This window comes from Impatiens glandulifera, unplaced genomic scaffold (genome assembly GCF_907164915.1).
Source record: "Impatiens glandulifera unplaced genomic scaffold, dImpGla2.1, whole genome shotgun sequence".
NCBI classification, from domain to species: domain Eukaryota; kingdom Viridiplantae; phylum Streptophyta; class Magnoliopsida; order Ericales; family Balsaminaceae; genus Impatiens; species Impatiens glandulifera.
In genome coordinates, this window is record NW_025919624.1 from 40,087 (window position 1) to 64,740 (window position 24,654).

The following is a 24,654-nucleotide window of genomic DNA, read 5'->3' on the forward strand; positions in this document are numbered from 1 at the left end:
AAATATTCGTTTAAAAATTTAACTGTAAATATCTTATATGTTTTTTGTCCTCTTAGTATTTCCTATTTGTGTTTTATATAAGGACAATTTCTTATCAATTGTAATTACTACCATTCTATTATATCTCTGAGCCTTTCAACTCTATTGCAATTTCTTACTTTATTAAATACATAAAACTGAAGAAAGGAATGTATATAAAATCTGCTTCAAGCCTTCAACTGTTGTAAGTGTGGATTCCCTTGATTTTCTAAATTGTACAAATGGGGGGCAAAGTCACTTCAATGTTTGGTTAGTAGGAAACTGAAATTTGAATTGACTTTAGAGGTCCAATTCCAGATCCTTCATTTGTTTGATGACTTGAAACAAGAGATTAATGTTGAAATTATAATATAATTTCTTAAGTTTCATTTTCAACATCATCCCCACACTTGGAAATTTCAATTCTATGAGTTCTCCAAACATAAACACAATTCAATTCCAATTTTATAAAGATGAAATTACAGTTCTAATTTCATTTATACACATTCAAAAGTATCAGTGGTGCTAACGATATGCTGGCCCCAAACAGACTCGATATCATCAATTGAACCACGGCTATTTCTATTAAAACAGTAATTGAAATGACAATTACCTGGTTGGAAGAACCCAAAAGATCCATAAAGAATGAGGGCAACACTTTTTTACAGTCTGAAGATATCTGCAACAACTTCATTAATCAATGAGGTGAGGATTCTTCCTTCAATCTTCACTCCAACTTCAAATACTGCAACATCAAACTCAACCCATTTCCCAAACTGGCTGCTCATATCTTTTTCAACTAAATCATCCACCATACAATCTCCCGATCCTCTCCATCCTTCCATCTCCGCATATACTTCTTCCGCTAACCACTCTTTTCTTCTCATCATCGTCTGCATTCCCTTCTTATAACCGCATCCCCCTCTTGTATACTGCCTGCATCTCAAATCCATGCTTTCATTCACAAAATCAAACAAGACTTTCCTCATCTGCTTTCCAACATCTCCTCCATAAGAACATTTTTGGCTGTTCTCAATTCGATGGAATATTTGGGGATTTACAAAATGTTGAGAACGGCCTATTGCATAGTCTTCAAACATTGGCTCCATGTCCAACAGTATCTCCTTTATATACTCAAGTTCCCATCCACTTGATGGAGCGATAATTGTGGAAGTGGATGAATCTGTATCTGATAAGTTGGCATCAGCTTGGACTGATGATGTAGTCGTAGTAGTAATACTTTTTGAGGAGTTACAACTTTCTGTCAGACTAGAAGATTCTAGAACTGAGATTGGACTTGGATAATGTTTTTCTAGCATTTTGGAAGGTTCCATGTTCATTTCTTCGTTTATCTGCAAGTATTTAAGCAAACAAAATAATTTACATCAGCATCTTACACAAAACTAAGGCCTTGTTTGAATAACCAAGTGGTTACAGATGTGGGTTATTTGGGTAAAAAAGCAGTAAGGATAAAAATATGAACTTTTTTTTTCTAGATAAGGATATTTTGGTTGACGAGGAGATTGTTGATTGGATAGTGGGTTATTTGAAACTAATCTCAAATAACCCAAATCAAACAAGGCGCAAATCAAAAATAGAGGAGACATCTTGAAAGGAAATGTAACCTGAAGCCTATGATGATGATGTGCCGCCTTTTGGTTCATACTATCATATGATATCTGTGTGGTAGTCACTGATTCAATATCTGAAACCGAATCTTGAGAAGTGGAAGAAGAAGAAGAAGAATAGTCGCCATTTGAATCAACAATGTGAGTTAATTCTTTTAGCTTTTGCTCCAACAAAGCGCTTAAAGCATCACCATCACCTCCATTCATATTTTTCTGGGATGCCCGTCGTGGTTTCTCGCTTTTCATTGATCTTGAGATTGGAGACGTGAATGTAAAAGAGACGACATCTACACCTTTGCCTTTGTTTTCCTCAGCCCGAGTAAGATTTCTTTCTGTTGCTGATTTCAATGAGATTTGTCTGTCATTCTTCTCTTGATGAGAATTGCCTTCATTCAACCTATTCTTCAGGGATGCACTTTTTGAACCATGATCAGTTGCTTTGGATTTGACAATGGATTTCATTTGACCAGGAGAAGAGTCGACTGGTTTTGTTCTTCTTCCTTGCACCTTAGGAAGAGGCTTAGAAGGTAAATTCTCTTTATCAAGTAGGCAGCTCTGTTTTGGGTGGTTGTTCTTCTTAGAAGGTAAATTCTCTTTATCAACTAGGCAGCTCTGTTTTGGGTTGTTGTTCTGCCTAAGGGAAGTTGAAGAATTGTTTGTTGAAGGCTTTTTCTGGCAGTTCTGTTGATTTTTGATCGATTGTTCTTTCTGTCCAGATGAGCTTCTGATAGCATTTTGGCTCAACCCTTCCCGTTTCTGAACGTTAACTTTTGCTTGAACAGCAAGCGAAATAGACCTGCCTTTGTTATTTACATCATCATCAGAAGAGGATCTTGATCTGCATTGTCCCTTTGGAAACCTGGATGATTTTTGAACACCTTCTGCTTTCTCTTTCAAATCCTTAACTTTCAAAGGAACGGATGAAGATCCAATCAAACGCGTTTTGGACTTGGAAGTAGATGATGATGAAGCTTGTAGTCCCGGATCAATGATTTTGGCAGCAGCTTCCATTATGTCGGATGCATCCTTCAAAAGAACAAAACCGGGGCTTTTAATTGGCGACAAAAGCTTATTTTGAGTGATGGGTATCGGTTTAGCCGACTTAGGAGGCAATATTTCAGTTTGGAACTTCTTAATAGGGCTGTTTATCATTTTCTGTGACATAATCTCAACTGAATTCTGGATTGATGTCCCCGAAAGTGTTTGACAATGATCTTTAAGAGACTGTGAGTCAAGAAATGGAGTGGTTGCACAAGGCTCTCCGAAATAAGATGTGGGCAATGAATCTAACCCCATTAGTCGGGCAACCACACCAGGAGCCTTATTTCCGTATCCATCATCATCAGTCATTGATGAAGCACAACTATATTCACTACCTTTAAGACTTGAACCCATTAGAGTTTCATCATCATCAGTCTGCATAAGAAGAGGAATCAAAGTTTAATTTACAAAGACAAAACTGAATACTCGCATAAACAGCTTCTTCTTTTTTGTAAGTAGATATTTTTCTCACCAGATAAAACCGTGTAGTTGGATGATTTCCATGTGTTCCTTTTTTCCCCTTTGATTGTTCTACAACAAGGAAAAAGAGTTTAAATCAAAATAGTTTACAGAAAGAAGGAAAAACAAATGTGTGTTGTGGCATTTCATCTTCAATACCTGATAAATCAGACTTGCTAGCAAATAGCTTCTTCCTAGATTTTGATTTCCAGTCAAACAGCTGCAGGAATCCGCCAACATAACCTATTTTCTTCAGTCCTTGTTTATTATCCCCACCCATATTCTTCAATAACCTATACCAGCATTCACTAAATCGTCTGAAATTTCAAATTCACAGATTTCAACAATCTATTTACAAACAAAGATAATAAAAACATCATAATGTCTTGAATTATATGCACAAGCAGTACAAATCTAGTAATTCGACTGGAATAAAAGCTCTAGGCACAATTGACTACATTTTCAAGTATAAAAACATCATAAAGCCTAGGCGCTACAATTTCAGTTTTTACAACTTCAAATCTTAAGCCCTGTACTTCAAAACCCATGAAATGAAAAGGAAGAAACGATACTAAGTGAAGAATAAACAGCAAAAGGAATACAAAATGGCTACTTACCACTAGATAAAAGAAGAGAAAGTCTCTGAACGAAATTTATCACACAGAGAGAGATAGAGAGAGAGAGTTCTTTTCCTCCTTGTTTATAGTTCAGTCATTGAAGAAGGAGAAGAAGATTGAAATTCCAATATCACAAATATAGTCAAACACCAAATAGTTAATTAATAAATATTTCATTTCAGTTTAATTTCTTTCTTAGATCATAAAGTCTCATTAATTATTTCAAATCAAACGTATGATTTGTAATTTTGAATGATAAATTATATTAAATAAATGAGAATTGACCCAAAAATCGTATCTAAGTTTTTTTTCTATATATTTGATGCTTGTATTCCTTGGTTACAAAAATGGTTAAATATAATTATAATTACAATAATGATCTATATATCATATTAATTACTTTATCATATAATTTTTGAATTATTTGCAGTAAGGATTGAGTGCGTGGACCTTAATTTCAAAAGAAAAAGGTATTAACGTCTCTTTTATAGCCGTTTTGAATTCCAAATTAAGTTGAGAGTGGATCCCACGGAGGATTATTTTCTCTCAAAAATTAAAGTGTTCTTAGATAAGTGAGGAGTAAGTACTAAAATAGCCCAAGAATTATGGACAATATATATATATATATATATATATATATATATATATATAAATACCACATAAGATAAAAATATTAATATATTATAACATGCCATTAAAATCAAATAATAAAATAAGAATATTGAAATATAATATTTATAAAGTAACATATAAAAAAAATGATAGTTGCTCAATTAAATAGACATTGTACAATTCTTATTATTTTAATGAGAATGTTTCTTTTTATTTTTGATAAAGTAATTAAAATAAAATATTTTATTTTATTTTTTATTTTGAGTAACAAAATATATTAAGCAATATAAATTTTTTTTTGGAATAAATTATAAATTTAGGAAAATTAAAATGGTAAAAAATATTAAGAAAAAATTACGAAAATGATAATTTCATTTTTTTAATGAATTAAAAATCTAAAAATTATATTTTATTTTAATTTTTAATCAACTTAAGAAATAACATATCAAATATTTTATAGATCTTTATCTTTCTCCTATAATTATTTATTATATTTAAGACTCCGATATTAAGTTATGTACTGCAATTATTTATCATGTTATTTATTTTTATTTAATTCTTTTTGTTTTACATTTTATCAATATCTTCTTCAACCTGTCGACTCCAATCCATTCCTTCCATCTCCGTTTCTCTCTTTTCCTCGTACCATCTTCAACCCACAAATTCATTTTCAAACCCAAAATGCAATAAACATCACATCAAACAAACAAACAAACAGTAATTCATTTCTAATTCGAAAACTCATTTTCAAACTAAAAAAAATATTTTTAGAATATTTCTTTCTTACACTAACTTTTTTAACCTTATTAATATTATCTATATATTTATCAACTTCACATATTTAACCTCAATATTTTCTTATTCATTTAATAAAATTAATTATATATCAATAATTCATACATAACAAAATAATTAAATAATACATTTAAATAAACAAACATAATATATTAAAACAAACATTATTAATAAAAATAATAAATTTATATGTTTATTCGTAAAATATAAAATAAATTATAAAATATAAATAAATTAAATAAAATTTTAAATATAATATAATTTAATGATTTAACTATACATTTAAAAATATTATAACTTTTAACTAAAAAAAAGGTTTAAGTCTCAATTTAGATTATAGATATAAGGTTATATATAAAAAAAAATTAATAAAAATTAGATTAAGAGCCCATTTTAAAAAAATGACCAAAATGGGTAATGAATTGTGCCAAAACAAATATTCATTGGTTGGAAGAGAGACACCCAAACCCATTTTGGGTCTACAAATGATGTCCAGTTGAAATGAAAAATAATGAGATTTGCATGCCTATTGGAGATGCTCTCAATACCGAGCCGCAGAAGGTGAGTGTATCTGGTGTAAGATATACCGGATTTTAGAATTTTCAATTACTTCCATCATCTATTGATTATTAACCATCACTGAAAGTACAACTTCACCTTAGTTATTTTTTATTTCATATTATTTTAACATCCCCTTGTTTGTCTACACCTACATAATTGAATTGAATATTGAATGGAATTACAAAATCCTATTATCTTTCATTTTAATTTTTAATAATAAGATTTATTTTAATTTTCTTAATAATAATATGAAATTTCAAGAAAGAGAGAGAAACGGAGGATGGAAAGGACAGGGGAAGAGACGATGTTGATGGAAGTATAGAAAAAATATTGAATAAATAAAATAAATAACATGATAAATAATTTAATAGTCTTATATATAAAAAATATTATAATTATAGTTTTCTAAGCGATTTTTTTTTATAAATTTGACCAAATATTTTAACTATAATTCTAAATTTGTTATTTTATTATAATATAAGAGAATTATTGTAATTTTATTTTTTTACTTAAAAAATATAATTTTATGTTATGTAATTATGTGTTATGTGAAATTTAAGGAAAATAAGAAGATTATTTAATATTATTATAAGAATTTAATAAATATTTTTAAGAAATTTGGACTTGGAGATGGAAGAAGTGTGATTTTGGAATTAATCTAACTTTGATTTTTGTTTTTACATAGTACCTCTAATTTACTTTACTGTTGAATAATATAAAATTATCCTTAATTCTTTTTAAAAATATTTCGGGTGTGAAGATGATCTATGAGTCTGCATCATAGATAGAACGAATATAAATTACTAATTAATACCATTTTATTTATTAATTAATTGAAAGTATATTATACATTTATACATAAGAATTACTATAACTTTGTACATAATATATTTACTATAAATTGAATAACATATTCTACTTTAAAATGGTTGGATCAATTTAAAATAAAAAATAAAATTAATAAAGAAATAAATAATTAATTAACTTAAGAGGATATGCACAACATAATTTTGATGATGTGATGTGAATAAAATTAAGTTGGATTATTTGTCGGTGTGCAAGTACAGATCTAAATATGACTGTCTATTCAGACATCGTCTAACTCTTTTAGACGTGGTCTAAAGAAAACGCGTAGTTAGACGTCGTTTAACTTCTTCAGACGCGGTCTAAGAAAAACGCGTAGTTAGACATCGTCTAAACTCCTTGAGACGTGGTCTAAGGAGTGTCCGTAGTTAGACGTCGTCTAAACTCCTTTAGACGTGGTCCAATGAATGTGTGTAGTTAGACGTCGTCTAACTCCTTCAGACACGGTCTAATGAAGGCGCGGTTAGACATCGTTTAACTCCTTCAGACGCGGTCTAATGAAAGCGCGTAGTTAGACGTCGTCTAAACTCCTTTAGACGTGGTCTAAGGAGTGTATAGTTAGACGTCGTCTAACTCCTTTAGACGTGGTCTAAGGAGTGCGCCTAGTTAGACGTCGTTTAAACCCCTTTAGACGTAGTTTAAGGAGTGCACGTAGTTAGATGTCGTCTAACTCTTTTAGACGTGGTCTAAGGAGTGCGCGTACTTAGACGTCGTCTAACTCCTTTAGATGTGGTCTAAGGAATGCGCATCGTTATACGTCGTCGAACTCCTTTAGATGCGGTTTAAGGAGTGAGCATAGTTAGACGCCGTCTAACTTCTTCTTAGACGCGGTCTAATGAAGAAGCGTAGTTAGACGTCTTCCAACTTGATCTGACGTCCAAAGGAGCGTCTATTTATCTACTCAGCTTGTCTATTGTGTTCGTTATCAGTAGTCTGGAAAGCCAGCTAATCTCGACAAATGAAAGACTACCACGTATGCGTTTATCATTAAAATTGCCCACATTGTATCTCTCCAGTACAACACAATATCAAAGGATATTCGATGCACTATCAGTCTTGTACGACCATGATCCCAATGCTCACAGTCTGATGTACTATTGCGGTCGTCCAACAAACACATGCCACGTGTCCACAAAGAAGATTTGTCTGTTGTTTCTCCTCAAGTATAAATAGAAGCTCAAGAACAACGGACGAATCTCTCGATCCATCAATCTCTCGGTCATATCTTGCTTAAGCTCCCTTGCGATCTCAAGTTCACATTTGTCCTTGCTATCTGATTGCTTAATCTCTCACAAGCTTAAGTGTGAATTAACTACTCACTGTGTGATTACTCTGTAATTCATCTACTATTTTTTCTGTGTGAAATTTCAGTATTATAAGTTGAACAAATGTTATTATGTTTAATAGAGAGTTAGCTAGAAATTCAGAAGTAGACAGGTGTTAAGTCCTCTAGTTTCTAACTGGGTTTATATAGTGTGTTCTATACCGATCAAAGTCTTTTAGTGAATATCCTTCTTGTTGAGGAAGAAGGGGTGACGTATGAGTTTTATCTCCGAACATCCATAAAACTCCATGTATTCTTTACTTTCTATTCATTTCATTCATCTGTCGGACGCTTCAAATCCAACATATTGTTCCGCACTTGAATTTGTTCAAGAGTTTGTGAAGAATATAAATAAATTTTAACTTCTAATAGAGTTAAAATCGAATCGAAAGTCATAAGTTGTTCACAATAGTCAGACCCACGTCTCTATTGTCGATACCGATCCTAACAAGTGGTATTAGAGCATTGTTTTCTATTCTCTAGTATTAATCATTTGAATCATGTCTACGATTGTCATCAACAAGGTTCTCATGTTCTCTAAGTAAAAATACAACGGTTGGAATGCTGGAAGCCAAAGCGAGATGAGAATAAGAAAGATGAGAAGAAGAACAAGAAAGGGTTGAAGCCTCTCATGGCTGCTGATAGCAAATCCAAGTGGGCCCAAAGCGACTTAAAATGATTCATCATCCAACGACAGCGATGATAAGAACATTACTTGCTTCATGGTAGAGGAAGAATCTGAGGTATTTGACTTCTCCTCTGAAGAGTTCACAAGAGTGTAATTAACTGATGCACTTAATGTCATGGTCATTGAGTAAAAGAAGTTGTAAAATTCTCTCAATGAGATAAGATTGAAAAATAAAAATGTTAACATCTCTTTATCTTAAACTTCTAAACCAAAATATTTTGAAAACAAAATGACTGAGCTCTCATTTGAGAGTGATAAGATCAAGGAAAAAGTTCAAACACTATTTTATGAGAACCAACGTTTGACTTATTTGGTCAGTTCCTAAACGAGGTTTGGAGATGCAGTCAGACAGTAGATTAGTCTGCTAAGGCCTGTCGGATGGAAATCCGGTTTAAGATTTGACAATGCCAGTCCAGACAAGTCTAACAAGAAGTTAAACTCGGTGAAAGTCAAGGTTAAGGCTATAAGCGTTGTCATGGGTAGTTTAACTGAAAAATAAAGTGATCCAAGATGTAAGGACTTAACATTAAAGGATGAGATTATATATGTAAGGTCAACTGAAAGCTGGCTGAAACACAGGAAGAGAGCAGCCAACAAGTCTGGCAAACCAAAATCTGACAGGAAGTCAAGGAATTTTAGACAAAAACTATCCTCTAAGGTTAACGGATCAGCTGCTGGCAGAAAGACGTCTAATAAGCCTAAATCATACGCACTGCTCACAACACAACATGGGAAATCCATAAGGATAACTCAAATATGGATTCCTAAGGGACCAATTAACCGAGGGCCTAATTGAATGTGGGTACCAAAAACCTGTAAATATGTTTATTTATAGGTACAACAGGTCTGTTGCTTGGAGAAATTTGTCTAGTATCTGGATAGTGGTTGTTCCAGACACATGACCGGAAATAGATGACTACTGACCGAAGTGATGAAATGTTCAGGGCCTATTATCACTTTTGATGATAACAATAAGGGTAAGACCATGGATAAGGGTAAGATTATATATGGTAACCTCACCATCAACGACGTGCTACTTGTTGAGAACCTATGTTATAACTTAATTATCATAAGTCAATTATGTGACAATGGATATAATATTGATTTTCAAACAAATTCATGTATAGTTAAGGATCAGTAGGGTAACACCCTACTAACTAGAAGTAGAGTAGGAAATTCTTATAAAATGAACTGGAAAAATAAGATATCTAATTCCGTATGCATGATAGCAAAAAATGATCAAAACTGGCTATGGCATAATAGATTAAATCATCTTAATTTTAAAACTATTAACAACATTTGTTCACATGATTTAGTTTCTAGTTTAGCTAAATTGATGTTTTCAAAGGACAATGTCTGTCCCTCTTGCCAGTTGGGGAAACATGTCATATCAAATTTTAAGATTAAGGAGAAATCTCAATCCAACCGATGCCTAGAACTATTGCACATGGACCTGTCGGTCTAATTCCAGTAAAAAGCTTGGGAGGAATGAGATTCACTCTGATCATAATTGATGATTTTTCAAGATTTACTTGGGTTATTTTCTTACCTTCTAAGAATCAAACTGCTGAGAATTTGATAAAGATCCTTAGAAGACTTGAAAACGAAAAATCTTTAAGCATCATCAAAATTAGAAGTGACCGGGGAACCGAATGCACCAACAAATGCCTATCTTCTTACCTCGAGGAGTCTCGTATTAGACACGAGTTGTCTAGTGCCAGAACTCCACAGAAAACGGTGTTGCTAAGAGGAGATTCAAAACACTAAAGGAAGTAGCGAGATCTATGTTTGTCTACTCAGGTGTTTCTCAGAAGCTATGAGCATAATCCATAAACACAGGATGCTATACTCAAAATCGATCAATGATTAATAAACTCTTTAGCAAAATACCTTATGAACTCTTTTATAGAAGAATTCCTAAAATTTCATACTTTCGAATTTTCGGGTGTAAGTGTTTTATTCACAACAATGAGAAAAATCATTTGACTGTTTTTGATGCTAAAGTAGATGCTGGAATCATGTTAGCTACTCCTTAGTTAGTAAAACTTATAGAGTATTTAATAATCGAACACTAACTGTTGAAGAGTCCTATCATGTTGTTTGTGATGAATCTGTTCAAAATAATTCTGACGAATTCATTGAAATTGCTAACAAATTAAAAGAGACAAGTCTTGAATCTGATAGTAATGATGAAGCTCCGGTCAATAGGATATACTCGTCTGATCAGATGGCTGAACCAGTTGAGAGTTAACTAGACGTCCAAACTACAAGTCAGTAGACTACTGACAGTTCGGACGTTGCGGGGCCGTCTGACCAGACGTCTGATCTCTTAGGACCAAGCTTCAAATGGAACATAAATTATCCACTTAAATTAATAGTTGGTAATCTTAATGCTCCTCTTAATACTAGACACCAATTAATGGATGAAATGACAAACTCCACCTTTATTTCTCAAATTGAGCCAAAGAAAATCAATGAATCATTGCTTGACCAAGATTGGATTAATGCAATGCAAGAGGAGTTGAATCAATTTGAAAGAAATAAAGTGTGGCATCCAACTCCAAGGCTGGTTGATCAATCGGTAATTGGAACCAGATGGGTTTTTCAAAACAAGCTTAGTGAAGATGGTTTGGTTGTGAGAAACAAAGCCCGATTGGTAGCTCAAGGCTATAGACAAGAGGAAGGAATTGACTTTGAGGAGTCATTCGCCCCTATTACTATTCTTGAAGCAATCAGAATCTTTCTAGCTTATGCATCATTCCAAAATTCAAAAAAATTCAAATGCATGTAAAAAGTGCATTTTTAAATGGAATTTTAAATGAGGATGTGTATGTGTATGTTGAACAAACGCCTGACTTTCAAGATCACTCCTTGCCAACTCATGTTTTTAAACTTGACAAAGCTTTAAATGGTCTTAAGCAAGCTCCTAGAGTTTGGTATGACACTTTAACAAAGTTCTTATTTGATCATGATTTCATAATTGGCATAGTTGATAAAACTTTGTTTAGATTTTTGTTAAAGACTCTCATATCTTGCTTGTCCAAGTCTATGTTGATGATATCATATTTGGGTCAACTAACTCCAAACTATGTGAGAAATTTTCTAAGCTAATGCAGGACAAGTTCGAGATGAGTATGATGGGAGAATTAAATTTCTTCCTCAGTCTTCAAGTTCGTCAACTCAACTTGAAGATGACATATTCATCAACCAGGCCAAATACACCAGGGAGTTGCTAAAGAAGTTCAGAATGGAGAGTTGTTATGCTGCTACCACTCCAATGAATTCTTCCAATAAGCTCGACAAAGATGAAGATGGTCAGAGTGTCGATATCATTTCATATAGGAGGATCATTGGTGCCTTGCTCTACCTAACTGCTAGTCGGCCAGACATCCTGTTTATTAGGCGTCTGCGAATGATTTCAGGCTAATCCAAAATAATCGCATTATGTTGATGTTAAGCGTATCTTAAAGTATTTAAAGGGAACTCAAAATGTGGGACTGTGGTATCCAAAAGATTCTAGTTTCAATTTAATTAGCTATTCTGATGCAGACTATGCAAACTGCAAGATCGATCGAAAGAGCACCAGTGGAACATGCCAGTTCCTTGGTGATCGTCTGATCTATTGGTTCAGCAAGAAGAAGACTTTCGTCGCCACTTCTACAGCAAAGGTTGAGTATATTGCTGCAGGAAGCCACTTCTCCCAGCTCTTGTGCGTTCAACAATAGCTAAGGTACTATGGCATTGAGACAGACGAGTCATTGATCTTCTTCGACAACACCAATGTCATATCGATTACATACAACCCAGTGTTGCACTCTCGGACGAAGCACATCGACATCCGACACTATTTCATCTGAGAGCATGTTAGTCAGAAGAATATGTCCCAACGGATCAACAAGTGGCCGACGTGTTTACGAAGCCACTCCCCGAGACTAATGTGGACTTTGAGTTTGTACACGATTGAACAACTAAAGATAGTGGAAGTGTTCAAAACATTGGAGGCGTCTGGCCTCAGGAAGTTCCTTGGAGGTCCGTTCGTTATCTATGAGAAGGAAGTGAATGAGATTTTCAGTTCAGGAAAGCTTGTTAACGATTCGATCGAAGTGAACGTGAACGGCGTAAAAATTTCTATCTTTGAAGCCACCTTCGCTGAGCTCTTCAAACTTCCTTCGGAGGGTCATGTCTTCAGCGTGGCGATTCCTGTCGATACCATTGCAGAGATGCACCCTGTTCTCGGACATCGGCAATCCTATTAACATAACCGGAAAGAAGAAGGTTCTCTCATACCCTTTCTGTCTTTTGAAAGATATTCTGGCGAAGTCGATTCAAGGAAGGGCAGAGTCCTTCAATCTCTATACTCAAGACCGCTTCGAGTATATGATAACAATAACCAAGGGGATGCTAGTTAACTAGACATCAATTATCTTCTCTACCTTATACTAGATGGTTTCTCTAAAGAGCAAGAAGAGTGTGGGCTTTTCATTCCCACTCGACTGCCTTTTGGAGCATCTGCAAGTTCCTATGAGTGGGGGTTCGGCTATTAACCCCTGGAGAATAATGATAGATGTAACCGTGAAGAACTTCTTGGCGCGGATGAAAATCGCGAAGGAGTCAAAGTTTGAATCATCGACTCAACAAACGAGTGGTCAATCGATCACTCGGTCCAAGTCTCCAGCAATCTCTAGCCGCAAGACCCCTACAAAGAGGGCTAGGACTTCTGTTATGGAGTCCGCCGCTAGTTCCAACAGCAAGAAGAGGACATCCATCAGAGAACCTAGAGAAGTTGACTCCATCCCCAAAAGGGAAAGACTCGAGGGAAACCTTGTCGCTGCTATTCCTCTATCCTTGATTTCGCCATCTCCATCATCTAGTCCAATGAAGAAGTGGGCTGTCTTGTATGCTCCTATTGCTGATCAAACGGAGGCATCTACTACAATTTAGACGACCTCCAAGGCTTCTCCACGAATATCAGTAGCCGACGTGTTAGACATTCAACGCGAAGATCTTTTGAAGTCGCTTGCCCATAGTGATGTTCAGCCGAGCCCATCCAAGGTAACCCCACCTATATCTGTATCTGAATTGCCTTATATTGAAGTTCCCGTAGTGGAACAAGCTGCTGGACCAACTGCTGAGCCAGTTGGTCTACCTGTTAAGAATATTTAGATGGAAGACACGTCTGTCTTCCTCGCTGAACCAGTGGCTGAAGATGCTACTAGTAATGTTGTTGTTACAACTGAATTAGAGCCGGAGGCTTTGCCATCTATTGTTGTTGCCCATGCTGTCGTTCTTCCAGAAACTACCTTCTCGAAGAACCCCTCTCCTTTCACCCTACTTAGAGCAACAAGAGGGGCTGCAAGTATCTTTTTAAGAGAACCACCTCCCGCTCCTAAACATGTCGAAGTTGCATGAAAAGAAAAAGGTGTGGCTGAAGACACTACTGAGCACACATCCGAAGCCAATCTGATTTTAGACCTCATCATGGAGGATGTTGAGGTTAAAGTGGCTAAGCGGATTGAATCTTTTGACACTTGGATGAGCCACAAACTCCACTCTTCATACGCCAAAATTATCACCAGCAAAAATATTGCAAATGAGTGGAAGAAATTGTTAAAAACAGAGAAGTCTATTCTCTTATGGTCAAAAACGACAAGTGTCCACGAGGCCCTTAAGAGAAGAGAGATCTTCATAGAAAATGCGATGGGGCATGCTCTCTATCCTCTACTCAATCAAAAGAAGGCTAACTTCAACTCCTTTGACAAGTCTTCTCAAACGGAGGCGAAGGTTCTAAACCGCTTTAACTTGCTCATGGAGTCCTACTACTCTACTACCAATCGATATGTTCATGGCACCAAGTCGTCTCGATCGGATGTCTTCCGAATCAGACCATCACGTGCAGAGCTCAACTGTCCAGACGTCGATAAGGAGGTTATATGAATTAATGAAATGTCGTCTCCTTAAGGAGAGCCTTGTCAAATTCTCATAGATGAGAAGACGCCCCTCATGTCTGATGTTCAATAAGAAACTCTTCTTTCTGAGGAAGAAGAGGTTGTTGCTCTTGTGTCTGAGAAGACTCCTTTGTCTGTTTAGAAGGGGATGATTGAAATTCCCCCCCACATCCGATCCACATCAGATCCTATCTGTTGAGGGGGAACTCTCTAAACCGTCAGAATTAGAGAAGATTCCATCTGATGAGGGAGGACGTGTCCCTTCCCCAAGGGCATCTCAAGCAAAGGTGCTAAATCGTCTTCTTCTTCGTATGAAGAGAAGAGATCTGAATAAAGGTTGCCCTCTTCCATTCAATCCAAATCAACCTCTCTCCCTAATTATCGTCTTCGATCTGACGACATATACGGATACGTTAAGGATTTATGCGCTGAAATAGAAGAAGGAAGAGATGAATCTAGGGCATTGATCAATTCTCCAAGAGCAACCGCCAAAGATAACGAACTAGAGCACTTAATACAGGTAAGTTGTCATGCTAATCTTGTCTTCTCGGTACATATTGGGTCACATCTTGCCTGTTCTGCCCAATCCTCTTTAGAGGAAGCATCTCCAAGGATCATGAACTTCCGCAAGTTCATTTTGGACTCTTTGTCCTTTATTCAACAGAGTGTTTAGTCTTTGGGTTCAAGGATGAAAAATATTGAGAAGGATAATGCAGCAAACTTTAGGGAAAATATTTCGAACTCCATAGAAAATGATGTGAACTCCAAGGCGTGTATTATCTTAGCTAATGCCCAAAAGAGCAACAATAAAGATTTGCTGAAAACTGCTCAAGATGTTAAGATTCTCCATACTTAGGCTACAAGAATGCAGTAATTCATCTTCACTCATATCGATGAGTCCTCTAACAAAGCCGAGTCTCAGAACCTTGAAAATCACAATGAGACAAAATCTGTGTTGGAGTCCCTCACTCATCAAGTAATGAAAATAGCCAGATCTCTTTAGATTGTGGAAGTTGAACATTTAGAATTTGCTGACGTAGTCGCTCAACGTCTCTAGGCTGAAGAGGATGTTGTTGCTGAAACTGCTAATGTAGCCTCCGATGATGCTGAAAAGAGGGAAGAAAGTCATCTAACAATAACAAATCAAGGAGAACCTCGTATCCATGGAACCCATTCCCGAAGGAGACTAACAAGAGGTGATCTACCTGTCCAAGGAAGTCGAGGATGTGATTATGGTCGTGGTGGTCGAAGTGGAGGAAGTGATCAAGGATGGAACAAATATTTCTACGATAAAGACGACCAACCAATGAAGAAACCAAGGAGGAAAACTTCAAAAATTAATTTTTTGGTAGTTTTTATTCTTATTAATACAATTGTTTTTAAGTCTACATTATAACTTGATTTCAACTAAGTTTTAACATCATCAAAATTGGAAAATTATTGGATCAATTTAAAATAAAAGAGAAAATTAATTAAGAAAGAAATAATTAATTAACTTAAGAGAATATGCACAACATTATTTTGATAATGTGATGTGAATAAAACTAAGTTGGATTATTTGTCGATGTGCAGGTACAGATCTAAAGAAGACTATCTATTCGGACGTCGTCTAACTCCTTTAGACATGGTCTAAGGAGTGCGCGTAGTTAGATGCCGTCTAACTACTTCAAACGCGGTCAAAGGAAAGAGTGTAGTTAGACATCGTCTAAACTTCTTTAGACGTGGTCTACAGAGTGCATGAAAAGATCGACGACAACAATAGAGACAAGGGTCTGGCTATTGATGAAGGCTTCAGATAAACGATTTGATAGAAATCCTGTTAGGGATTTAAATCACTTTCTATTCTTCACAAACCCTTGTAAACTCTTGAACGATTCAAGTGTAGAAACGTTTTCTCAGGTTTGAAGCTTAAGAACCAAAGAAGAAGACAATAACAGAATGTAAATGACACGATAAGTTGTTTATGGATGTTCGAAGCAAAACTATTCTACGTCACCCCTTCTTCCAACCACCGGAAGGATTCACTATACGTTTCTTAGAATCAAATACAGTTCCAAGGATAGCTCACTATTGAACAGAACAGACACTATTCAAATTATAGTATATTGAAGAATATCACTCAGCTACACAATACTTTGATTCTAACTCTCTCTTGATGTACACACTGTAAAACAACAAAACAGTTCTTAAGATTGTAATCTTAGTAGTTCGTTTGCGTATTTTTTAGTGTTCAGCAATGTATCCGACTATTCTTTCGTTGTCCTTGAAGATCTTTAAATAGAGAGCAGGTGCCAACACTCAAATCTTTTATAATGACACGTGGCAAACTTCCATTGGAAAGCCTCCATAGTACACATGTACATAAAAATCTGAGCACCAAGAACGTGGCCGTACCAATCTGGTAGTGCGCCGAATATTCTTCTAGGATTGTCCTGCAAGAAACAAGTAGTGGGAATAATATTTTCTTACGTGGCATAAGTTAATTGATTGCAACTGGCTGTCGTACTACTCTAATAGGAAAAGAGAAGCATGAGTAGCATACAACTACTTGATCGTGGGTAGACAGATGCTAGTTTCAAACAACTACTTAAGCGTGGCATTATATGTTTTTCAATTAGACTGACAAGTTTAATGAAGTTAGATGTCTTCGTCTAATAGTAGGATCCATTAGACCACCTGGTCTAATGCGATTAGACGACACCTCTAATTACGGTTCCCTTCAGACTAGTCTGAACGAGTTAGACTGCACGTCTAACTATGTTTCCCTTCAGACTAATTTGAAGGAGTTAGACTGCACGTCTAACTCTCATCTGTTAGATTGCACGTCTAACTATGTTTCCCTTTAGACTAATCTGAGGGAGATAGACTGCACGTCTAACTCTCATCTGTTAGACTACACGTCTAACTATATTTCCCTTCAGACTAGTCTGAAGGAGTTAGACTGCATGTCTAACTACGTCTATTAGACTGCACGTCTAACTACGTCTGTTAGACTGTACGTCTAACTACGTCTCTGTTAGACTGCACGTCTAACTACGTCTCTATTAGACTGCACGTCTAACTACGTATCTGTTAGACTGCACGTCTAATACCGTCTATTAGACTACACAGTCTAACTACGTCTATTAGACTGCACGTCTAACTACGTCTGTTAGACTGCACGTTAACTACGTATCGATTAGACTGCATGTCTAACTACGTATCTGTTAGACTACAAGTCTAACTACGTATCTGTTAGACTGCAAGTCTAACTACGTCTGTTAGACTGCATGTCTAACTACGTCTGTTAGACTGCACGTCTAACTACGTATCTGTTAGACTGTACGTCTAACGACATATCTGTTAGACTGCACGTCTAACTACGCTTGTTAGACTGCACGTCTAACTACGCCTATTAGACTGCACGTCTAACTACGCCTGTTAGACTGCACGTCTAACAACGTCTGTTAGACTGCACGTCTAACTACGTCTATTAGACTGCACGTCTAACTACGCCAGTTAGACTGCACGTCTAACTACGTATCTGTTAGACTACACGTCTAACTACGTATCTGTTAGACTGCACGTCTAACCACGCCTGTTAGACTGCACGTCTATCCACGCTTGTTAGACTGCACGTCCAACCACGCTTGTTAGACTACACGTCCAACCACGCCTGTTAGATTGCACGTCTAACTACGTATCTGTTAGACTTCACGTCTAACTACGCCTATTAGACTACATGTCTAACTACGTATCTGCTAGACTGCACGTCTAACTACGCTTGTTAGACTGCACGTCTAACTATGTCTGTTAGACTGCACGTCTAACTATGCATGTTAGACTGCACGTCTAACTACGACTGTTAGATTGCATGTCTAACTACGTATCAGTTAGACTGCACGTCTAACTACGTATTTGTTAAACTGCACGTCTAACTACGTATCTGTTAGACTTCACGTATAACTACGCCTATTAGACTGCACTTCTAACTACGCATGTTAGATTGCACGTCTAATTACGCCTGTTAGACTACACGTTTAACTATGCCTGTTAGACTGCACGTCTAACTACGCCTGTTAGACTGCACGTTTAACTACGTATCTGTTAGACTGCATGTCTAACTACGTATCTGTTAGACTGCACGTCTTACTACGTATCTGTTAGACTGCACGTCTAACTACGTCTGTCAGACTACACGTCTAACTACGTCTATTAGATTGCACGTCTAACTACGTCTGTTAGACTGCACGTCTAACTACTTCTGTTAGACTGCACATCTAACTACGTGCGTCTAATGGCCAATAAGTCTAATGAATCTAATTCAGATTTAGTCTAATATAGAACGTTTTCGATACACCTGCACCAAAAACGATTAAACGGCTTAGATTAGATTTTAAACACACTCATCATAAAAATTCCATTAGTTAGAATACTTTGACCCTTAGTCAAAATAATTTGACCCAACAATTTCCCCCTTTTTGATGATGATGTTAAAACTTTGCAAAGATAACAAAATGAACATCCATCAAATAAAAGAAAGAATCAAACTTGTTTACCATCTTACAAAAACTTTCCAAAAACCACTATTCAGAAACAATGTTTATGAAACCAAGAAACCAAGTTCGCAAACTAATATGAAATAGTTTAAGGGAGAAAGAGAAAAGATTATTGATCTTCCCTTTTCACGAGTGGATCAAGTGGGTAGTGGAAACCTTGACCGCTGAATTCTTCTATAGTAAGGAGGTTATGAAAAGGAGGGAAAGAGCGGCCACCGCGACCACTTCCACCACATCTTCCACCACGATCGCTTACACCACTTCTTCCACCACTTCTTCCACCACAATCGCTTCTGCGACCTCCACCGCGTTTGTTTGGCCTATCACTTTCATCATCGGTTTTCTTTCGCTTTGATCTGGTACCAGTTGAAACACCACTACCTCTTCTACCGCTATTGTCATCACCCTGGGTAATAAGATTCTGCTCTTTTTCAGAAGCCGCTTGTGCATCTTCCTCATCCTGAATCTTCCTTGCAAAGGACTCATTTTGTTCTAACCGCTTAGCATCGGCTCGACTCATATTCCCCTGAATTTCAACCATTTGATTTCGAAGAAGAGATATTCCATCCTCTTCATTATGGAGTTTAATGTTATTTTCCCTGTCGCAGTCGTTCAACTCGGTTTGTCGTTTGAATAAGTTCTTTTCAAACATGGTGAATGTCTTGTTGAGATAATTAATCTCGAAAGTGTTCTTCTTCAATGTTTGCTCCATCTCATTATGAGTTTCCGAAGAGAGGCAATTTCCTTCTTGCCCGCTTTCTGAGTCTTCATAATCTTCAACATATTGGATTGCATTTAAGCCATATTCCTATGAAGAGTGCCCATCAAAGCTGTCATAGACTTCATAATCTTCATACCACCAACAGATGATCCTTCATTCGATGAAATCTCCTGAGAGTCTGATGGAGCGGTCCGAATAGGACTTAGATGAGTGTGAACCTGTAGGGATTGCTCTGGTCCATCCTTCTCTAAGTCACTTTTATCCTTTTTCTCTTCTTCATTACCAACAATATCTTCACATACCTTATGAATCTTATCGGAGGTATTGTCAGCATCATCATGAATATTTGCAGCAGTGATCAAATGAGTTGGCCGAGGAGAATCTTTAGAACTTTCGGAAGATGAATCATTGATGTCTTGTTCCCCCTCAGCGAAAGAACTCTTCTCTGATTCCTTTTATTTTGAGGGTTCTGTTGGGGAAAAACCCTGAAAGAACCACAAAAGAAGGAAAACAAACTGAAAGAACACTAACAAAATTTGATAACGGAGTTCGGCCAAAATGTTGACTACGTCTCCGAGCACTAAGGCTATCAATTAATAAGGAAGAAGAGATACAGATTTGGGTGCAATAAACCAAAGAGGGGAGAGTTTCTTTTATACACTAAGAAACTTCCCCAACTTACATCATCTTCCGATGTGGGATTTATTCTAATTGTGAATATAGTTTCTTTTATATACTAAGAAACTTCTTTCACTCCCATCATCTTCCGATGTGGGATTCTAATTGTGTCAAAAATAACAAATCTCCACCTTGGCACAATATCCAAATACTAATCTTCAATATTAAAAATAAACCTTCAGTGCTTCCAATTGGCGCTCTTCAGTGCCGACTCAAACGCGGAAGATGTTTACCAAATCTAAACAATTAGATTTGGTTTTCCCCATTGTCTTTCATCTCGAACTCTTTACCCAATTTAGCCTTCAATTTGTCAACTTCATATTGGCTCTTTGATGCTATCAACATATCATAAATGTATAAGAGTAGATAGATGTAAGACTCATCTTGCAAATTGCGCAAATACACACATGAACTGAATCTGCTTCTTATGTACTTGTGCTCAATTATAAACTTGTCAAGTCGCTTGTACCATTATCTACACGATTGCTTCAACCTGTACAATGATCTGTTCAACTTGTAAACCCAATTTTCTTTATCAGCAATTTTGAATCCATCTGGTTGATAAATGTAGATTTTCTCATTCAAATGACCGTGTATGTCTACGGTCTTCACATCTGGTTGAGCTAGCTCCAAATTCATCTGCGCTACCAAGGCCAACAAAATTCCAATGGAAGAGTGTTTAACAATAGGAGAAAGTACCTCATTATAATCACCTCCTTCCTTCTGAACGTAGTTTTTAGCTACCAATTTTTCCTTGTAGCGAACATCAAACTTTTCAGGAAATCATTCTTTCTTAGCAGATATCCATTTACAATCAATAGCTTTCTTCCCTTTTCGTAGATGCGTCAACTTGCATGTCTCATTCTTCTGAAGAGATTGTATCTCATCTTCCATAACACCTCTCCTTTTTCCATTTTCAGTACTTCGACTGACATCTGAAAATGTGGATGGAACATCATCTACGACTAGAAGTGCATAGGCCGCCATGTCAACAAACCGACCTGGTTTTTGAATAACTCGTCTTGGTCTATTCACAGCAATTGATTCACGTTGTCCCGAAGGTTCTTAGGTCGGAACCTCTTCCTCATTTAACTCTTCGTCTGTCATCGGAGAGTCACTTATAGTTGGGCTTATCTTTATCTGCTCAAACTCCACCTGTTGCGGAGTACAATCAATCTTGTCTGGTGTTACCTTATTCAACATTGAATAATCATCAAAAGTAACATCTCTTCTGATAATGGTTTTCTTTGCATCCAAACACTAGAGGCGATATTCTTTAACTCCCGTATTAAATCCCATAAAAAACCCTTCTTTCCTCGTGGATCCAACTTTGATTCATCTACATGATAATTTGCAGTAGAACCAAAAATATACAAAGAATCATAATCAGTTGTAGGTTTTTCAGACCATACCTCTAATGGAGTCTTGACACCAAGTGCAGATGATGGTAGGCGATTTACCAAATGTTGAGCGTATGACACAGCTTCTGCCCAAAATTTCCTGTCTAACCCAGCATTAGACAGCATACATCGAACTTTCTCCACCAATGTCCTGTTCATACGTTCCGATACTCCATTTGTTATGGTGTTTTCTAACTGTGAAGTGTCGAACTATGCCACACTCTTGGCATAACTTCTGTAATAGATCATTCTTGTATTCTCCACCGTTATCAGTCCGGAGAATTTTGATCTTTCTTCCTGTCTCATCTTCAACTTGAGTTTTCCATTTAAGAAAAATCCCAAACACTTCACCTTTGTTCTTATCTTAAACACCCATACTCTTCTGGAAAAATCGTCAACAAAAGTAACAAAGTAATGTCTACCTCCAAGAGAAGGAGTCTTGGCAGGTCCCCAGACATCTGAGTGCACATAGTCCAAAATACCCTTGGTATTATGCATATCAGTACCAAATTTTACTCACCTTTGTTTTCCCAGAATACAATGTTCACAAAAATCTAATTTACAAACTTTTATACCTTTCAGCAATCCTTGCTTGACAAGAGTTTGCATAGATTTTTCACCAGCATGCCCCATTCGCATATGCCATATCTTTGTTGCCTCTAACTCCTTACTGCTCCCAAAAGTTGATCCATCTGCTGTCCCATTAACTGTACTACCTTGATAATAATACAAATTATTACTTTTCCTGATAGCTTTCAACATCACTAGCGCTCCAGATATTACCCTAAAAACTCCATTTTCCAATTTCACATGTAGGCCTTTCGACTCCAAGGCCCCCAAAGAAATGAGATTCTTTTTAATATTCGGTATGTACCGAACATCTCTAATAATTCTGGTGGATCCGTCATCATTCCTCAGCTTGATTGAACCTATCCCCTTTATTTTACATGTATTAGCATCTCCCATGTAAACAACTCCACCATCTAGCTCCTTAAAGTCAAAGAACCACTTTCGAACTGGTGTCATATGATAAGTGCAGGCTAAGTCCAATATTCACGCATCAGGATGTGATGTTGTGTGTGACATCGATAAAGAGTATTCTGAATCTGCATCACCTTTGTTTTCTGCAACATTCACATCTTCAGAATCTTTCTCTTTCTTCTTCAACTTTGGCAACTTTAATTTTAGATCTTCTTCCTTTCCCTTTTGATTTGCTCTACTGACGGCCCCTGACCATCAATGCTTCATCTGCTATACCTACTTTGCTTTTCCTTTTATCCTGCTTTTTCAATTCATGACTATATAAAGCAGAACTTACAGCATCAAGAGAAACATTTCCCTTCCCATGAAGTAACGTTGTTTCTAAGTGTTCAAATTTATCAGGAAGGGACGATAGCAACATCAACGCAAGATCTTCATCCTCAAACCTAACGTCAAAGTTTAACAGATCTGCTACTAATTCATTAAACTTAGTTATATGCTCATTCATCGTAGTACCTGATTGGTAATCAAACCGGAACAGTCGCTTCTTCATAAGGAGCTTATTCTGACCACTATTCTTTAGAAATTTATCCTCCAATGCTTGCCACAGTTTCTGTGCAGAAGTTTCATTCTTCACAGCATACTTCTGCTCTCTGGACAGGCACGACCAAATTTTTATGCACGCCAACCGATTCATGATACTCTACTCTTTTTCTTCTATTCCATCTGGCTTTCCGACCTCAATAGCAACATCTAGACCCTGCTAAAAAAGACAATTTAGAACCTCACCTTGCCACATGCCGAAATGCTCAGTTCCATCAAAGATCTCCACCGCAAACTTCAAATTTGACATCGGAGTCCTCCTCCAGGACGACGAAGGAGTTGACGCCCCTTTTGAAGACTCCACCATGCCAAGGACGAACCTTCGGCTTTAATACCAATTGTTGGGGAAAAACCCTAACAGAACCACAAAAGAAGGAAAACAAACTGAAAGAACACTAATAGAATTTGATAACGGAGTTCGGCCAAAATGTTTCCTATGTCTCCGAGCACTAAGGCTATCAATTAATAAGGAAGAAGAGATACAGATTTAGGTGCAATAAACCAAAGAGGAGAAAGTTTCTTTTATACACTAAGATACTTCCCCAACTTCCATCATCTTCCGATGTGGGATTTATTCTAATTGTGAATATAGTTTCTTTTATATACTAAGAAACTTCTTTCACTCCCATCATCTTCCGATGTGGGATTCTAATTGTGCCAAAAACAACAGGTTCCCCCTCAGAGTGAGCTTCATCAGGCTGACAAATTTCGGCCTCTTTTTCTGGAGAAGCCTCTGCTTCAATAACAGGGGACTCCAACATTTCTTCTTCTTGGGTTACAAGAGTTTGAACAGGTTCTATATAGACTTCTTCTTCTTCAATACTAGGACCGGTTGGAACTAGTTTCTAAATTTGCTCAATATTGGGTTGAGTCATTAGACATTTTTCCTCAGCTGAAAAACTTCCCAATTCTATAAGAAGAGCAGCAGTTTTCTCATCTTTCGGAACAGTAAGACCACTACCGTCAGACAGATCCATTGATTCATCTTCATCAGAAGAGCTTCTAAAAGGAATAACTCCGGAATAGCTGGCTCCATGAACGTACCGGAGAACGATGGAAATGTAGTCTTCCATGATTTCATCTAATCTTTTAAAATCTTTCTCCCCAGCCTTAGCATTACTCTCAATAGGATTGAAGTTGTCTCTTCTGGCTTGAAGAATCGGAAGAAGAGCTCGACCTCT

At 36.6% G+C, this 24,654-nt stretch overlaps 2 protein-coding genes across 3 annotated transcripts; both read right to left on the reverse strand.

The window, feature by feature from the left end:
• Window positions 1–410: 410 nt before the first annotated feature.
• On the reverse strand, window positions 411–3,860 carry LOC124918279 (serine-rich adhesin for platelets-like). Of its 2 annotated transcripts, none has more exons than XM_047458476.1 (5): window positions 3,764–3,860; window positions 3,306–3,439; window positions 3,160–3,218; window positions 1,644–3,062; window positions 411–1,370 (listed from the first exon to the last, which is right to left on the reverse strand). In XM_047458476.1, the coding sequence occupies exons 2-5, from the start codon at window positions 3,424–3,426 to the stop codon at window positions 681–683; spliced, it is 2,289 nt and encodes a 762-aa protein (XP_047314432.1). In that variant the 5' UTR covers window positions 3,427–3,439; window positions 3,764–3,860; the 3' UTR covers window positions 411–680. The 2 variants fall into 2 exon arrangements, with proteins under 2 accessions (XP_047314432.1, XP_047314431.1); XM_047458475.1 differs by having other exon boundaries at window positions 412–1,370; window positions 3,306–3,463; window positions 3,764–3,857.
• Window positions 3,861–19,199: 15,339 nt separating this feature from the next.
• On the reverse strand, window positions 19,200–24,234 carry LOC124918281 (RNA polymerase-associated protein LEO1-like). Its single transcript, XM_047458477.1, has 5 exons — window positions 24,142–24,234; window positions 23,794–23,827; window positions 22,457–22,605; window positions 20,030–20,263; window positions 19,200–19,898 (listed from the first exon to the last, which is right to left on the reverse strand). The coding sequence occupies exons 1-5, from the start codon at window positions 24,232–24,234 to the stop codon at window positions 19,200–19,202; spliced, it is 1,209 nt and encodes a 402-aa protein (XP_047314433.1).
• Window positions 24,235–24,654: the final 420 nt, after the last annotated feature.

What these genes read in the sequence shown, in the direction of transcription:
- LOC124918279 (XM_047458476.1), bottom strand. Translation starts at nt 3,426, where the DNA reads ATGGGTGGGGATAATAAACAAGGACTGAAGAAAATAGGTTATGTTGGC. An exon ending in TAGCAAGTCTGATTTATCAG is followed by an intron (nt 3,219 to 3,305) that starts GTATTGAAGATG and finishes TCCTTGTTGTAG; the next exon opens with AACAATCAAAGGGGAAAAAA. An exon ending in ATCATCATCATAGGCTTCAG is followed by an intron (nt 1,371 to 1,643) that starts GTTACATTTCCT and finishes AAATACTTGCAG; the next exon opens with ATAAACGAAGAAATGAACAT.
- LOC124918281 (XM_047458477.1), bottom strand. Translation starts at nt 24,234, where the DNA reads ATGTTGGAGTCCCCTGTTATTGAAGCAGAGGCTTCTCCAGAAAAAGAG. An exon ending in CTCACTCTGAGGGGGAACCT is followed by an intron (nt 23,828 to 24,141) that starts GTTGTTTTTGGC and finishes TGGTTCTGTTAG; the next exon opens with GGTTTTTCCCCAACAATTGG. An exon ending in GACCAGAGCAATCCCTACAG is followed by an intron (nt 19,899 to 20,029) that starts GTTCACACTCAT and finishes CACTCTTCATAG; the next exon opens with GAATATGGCTTAAATGCAAT.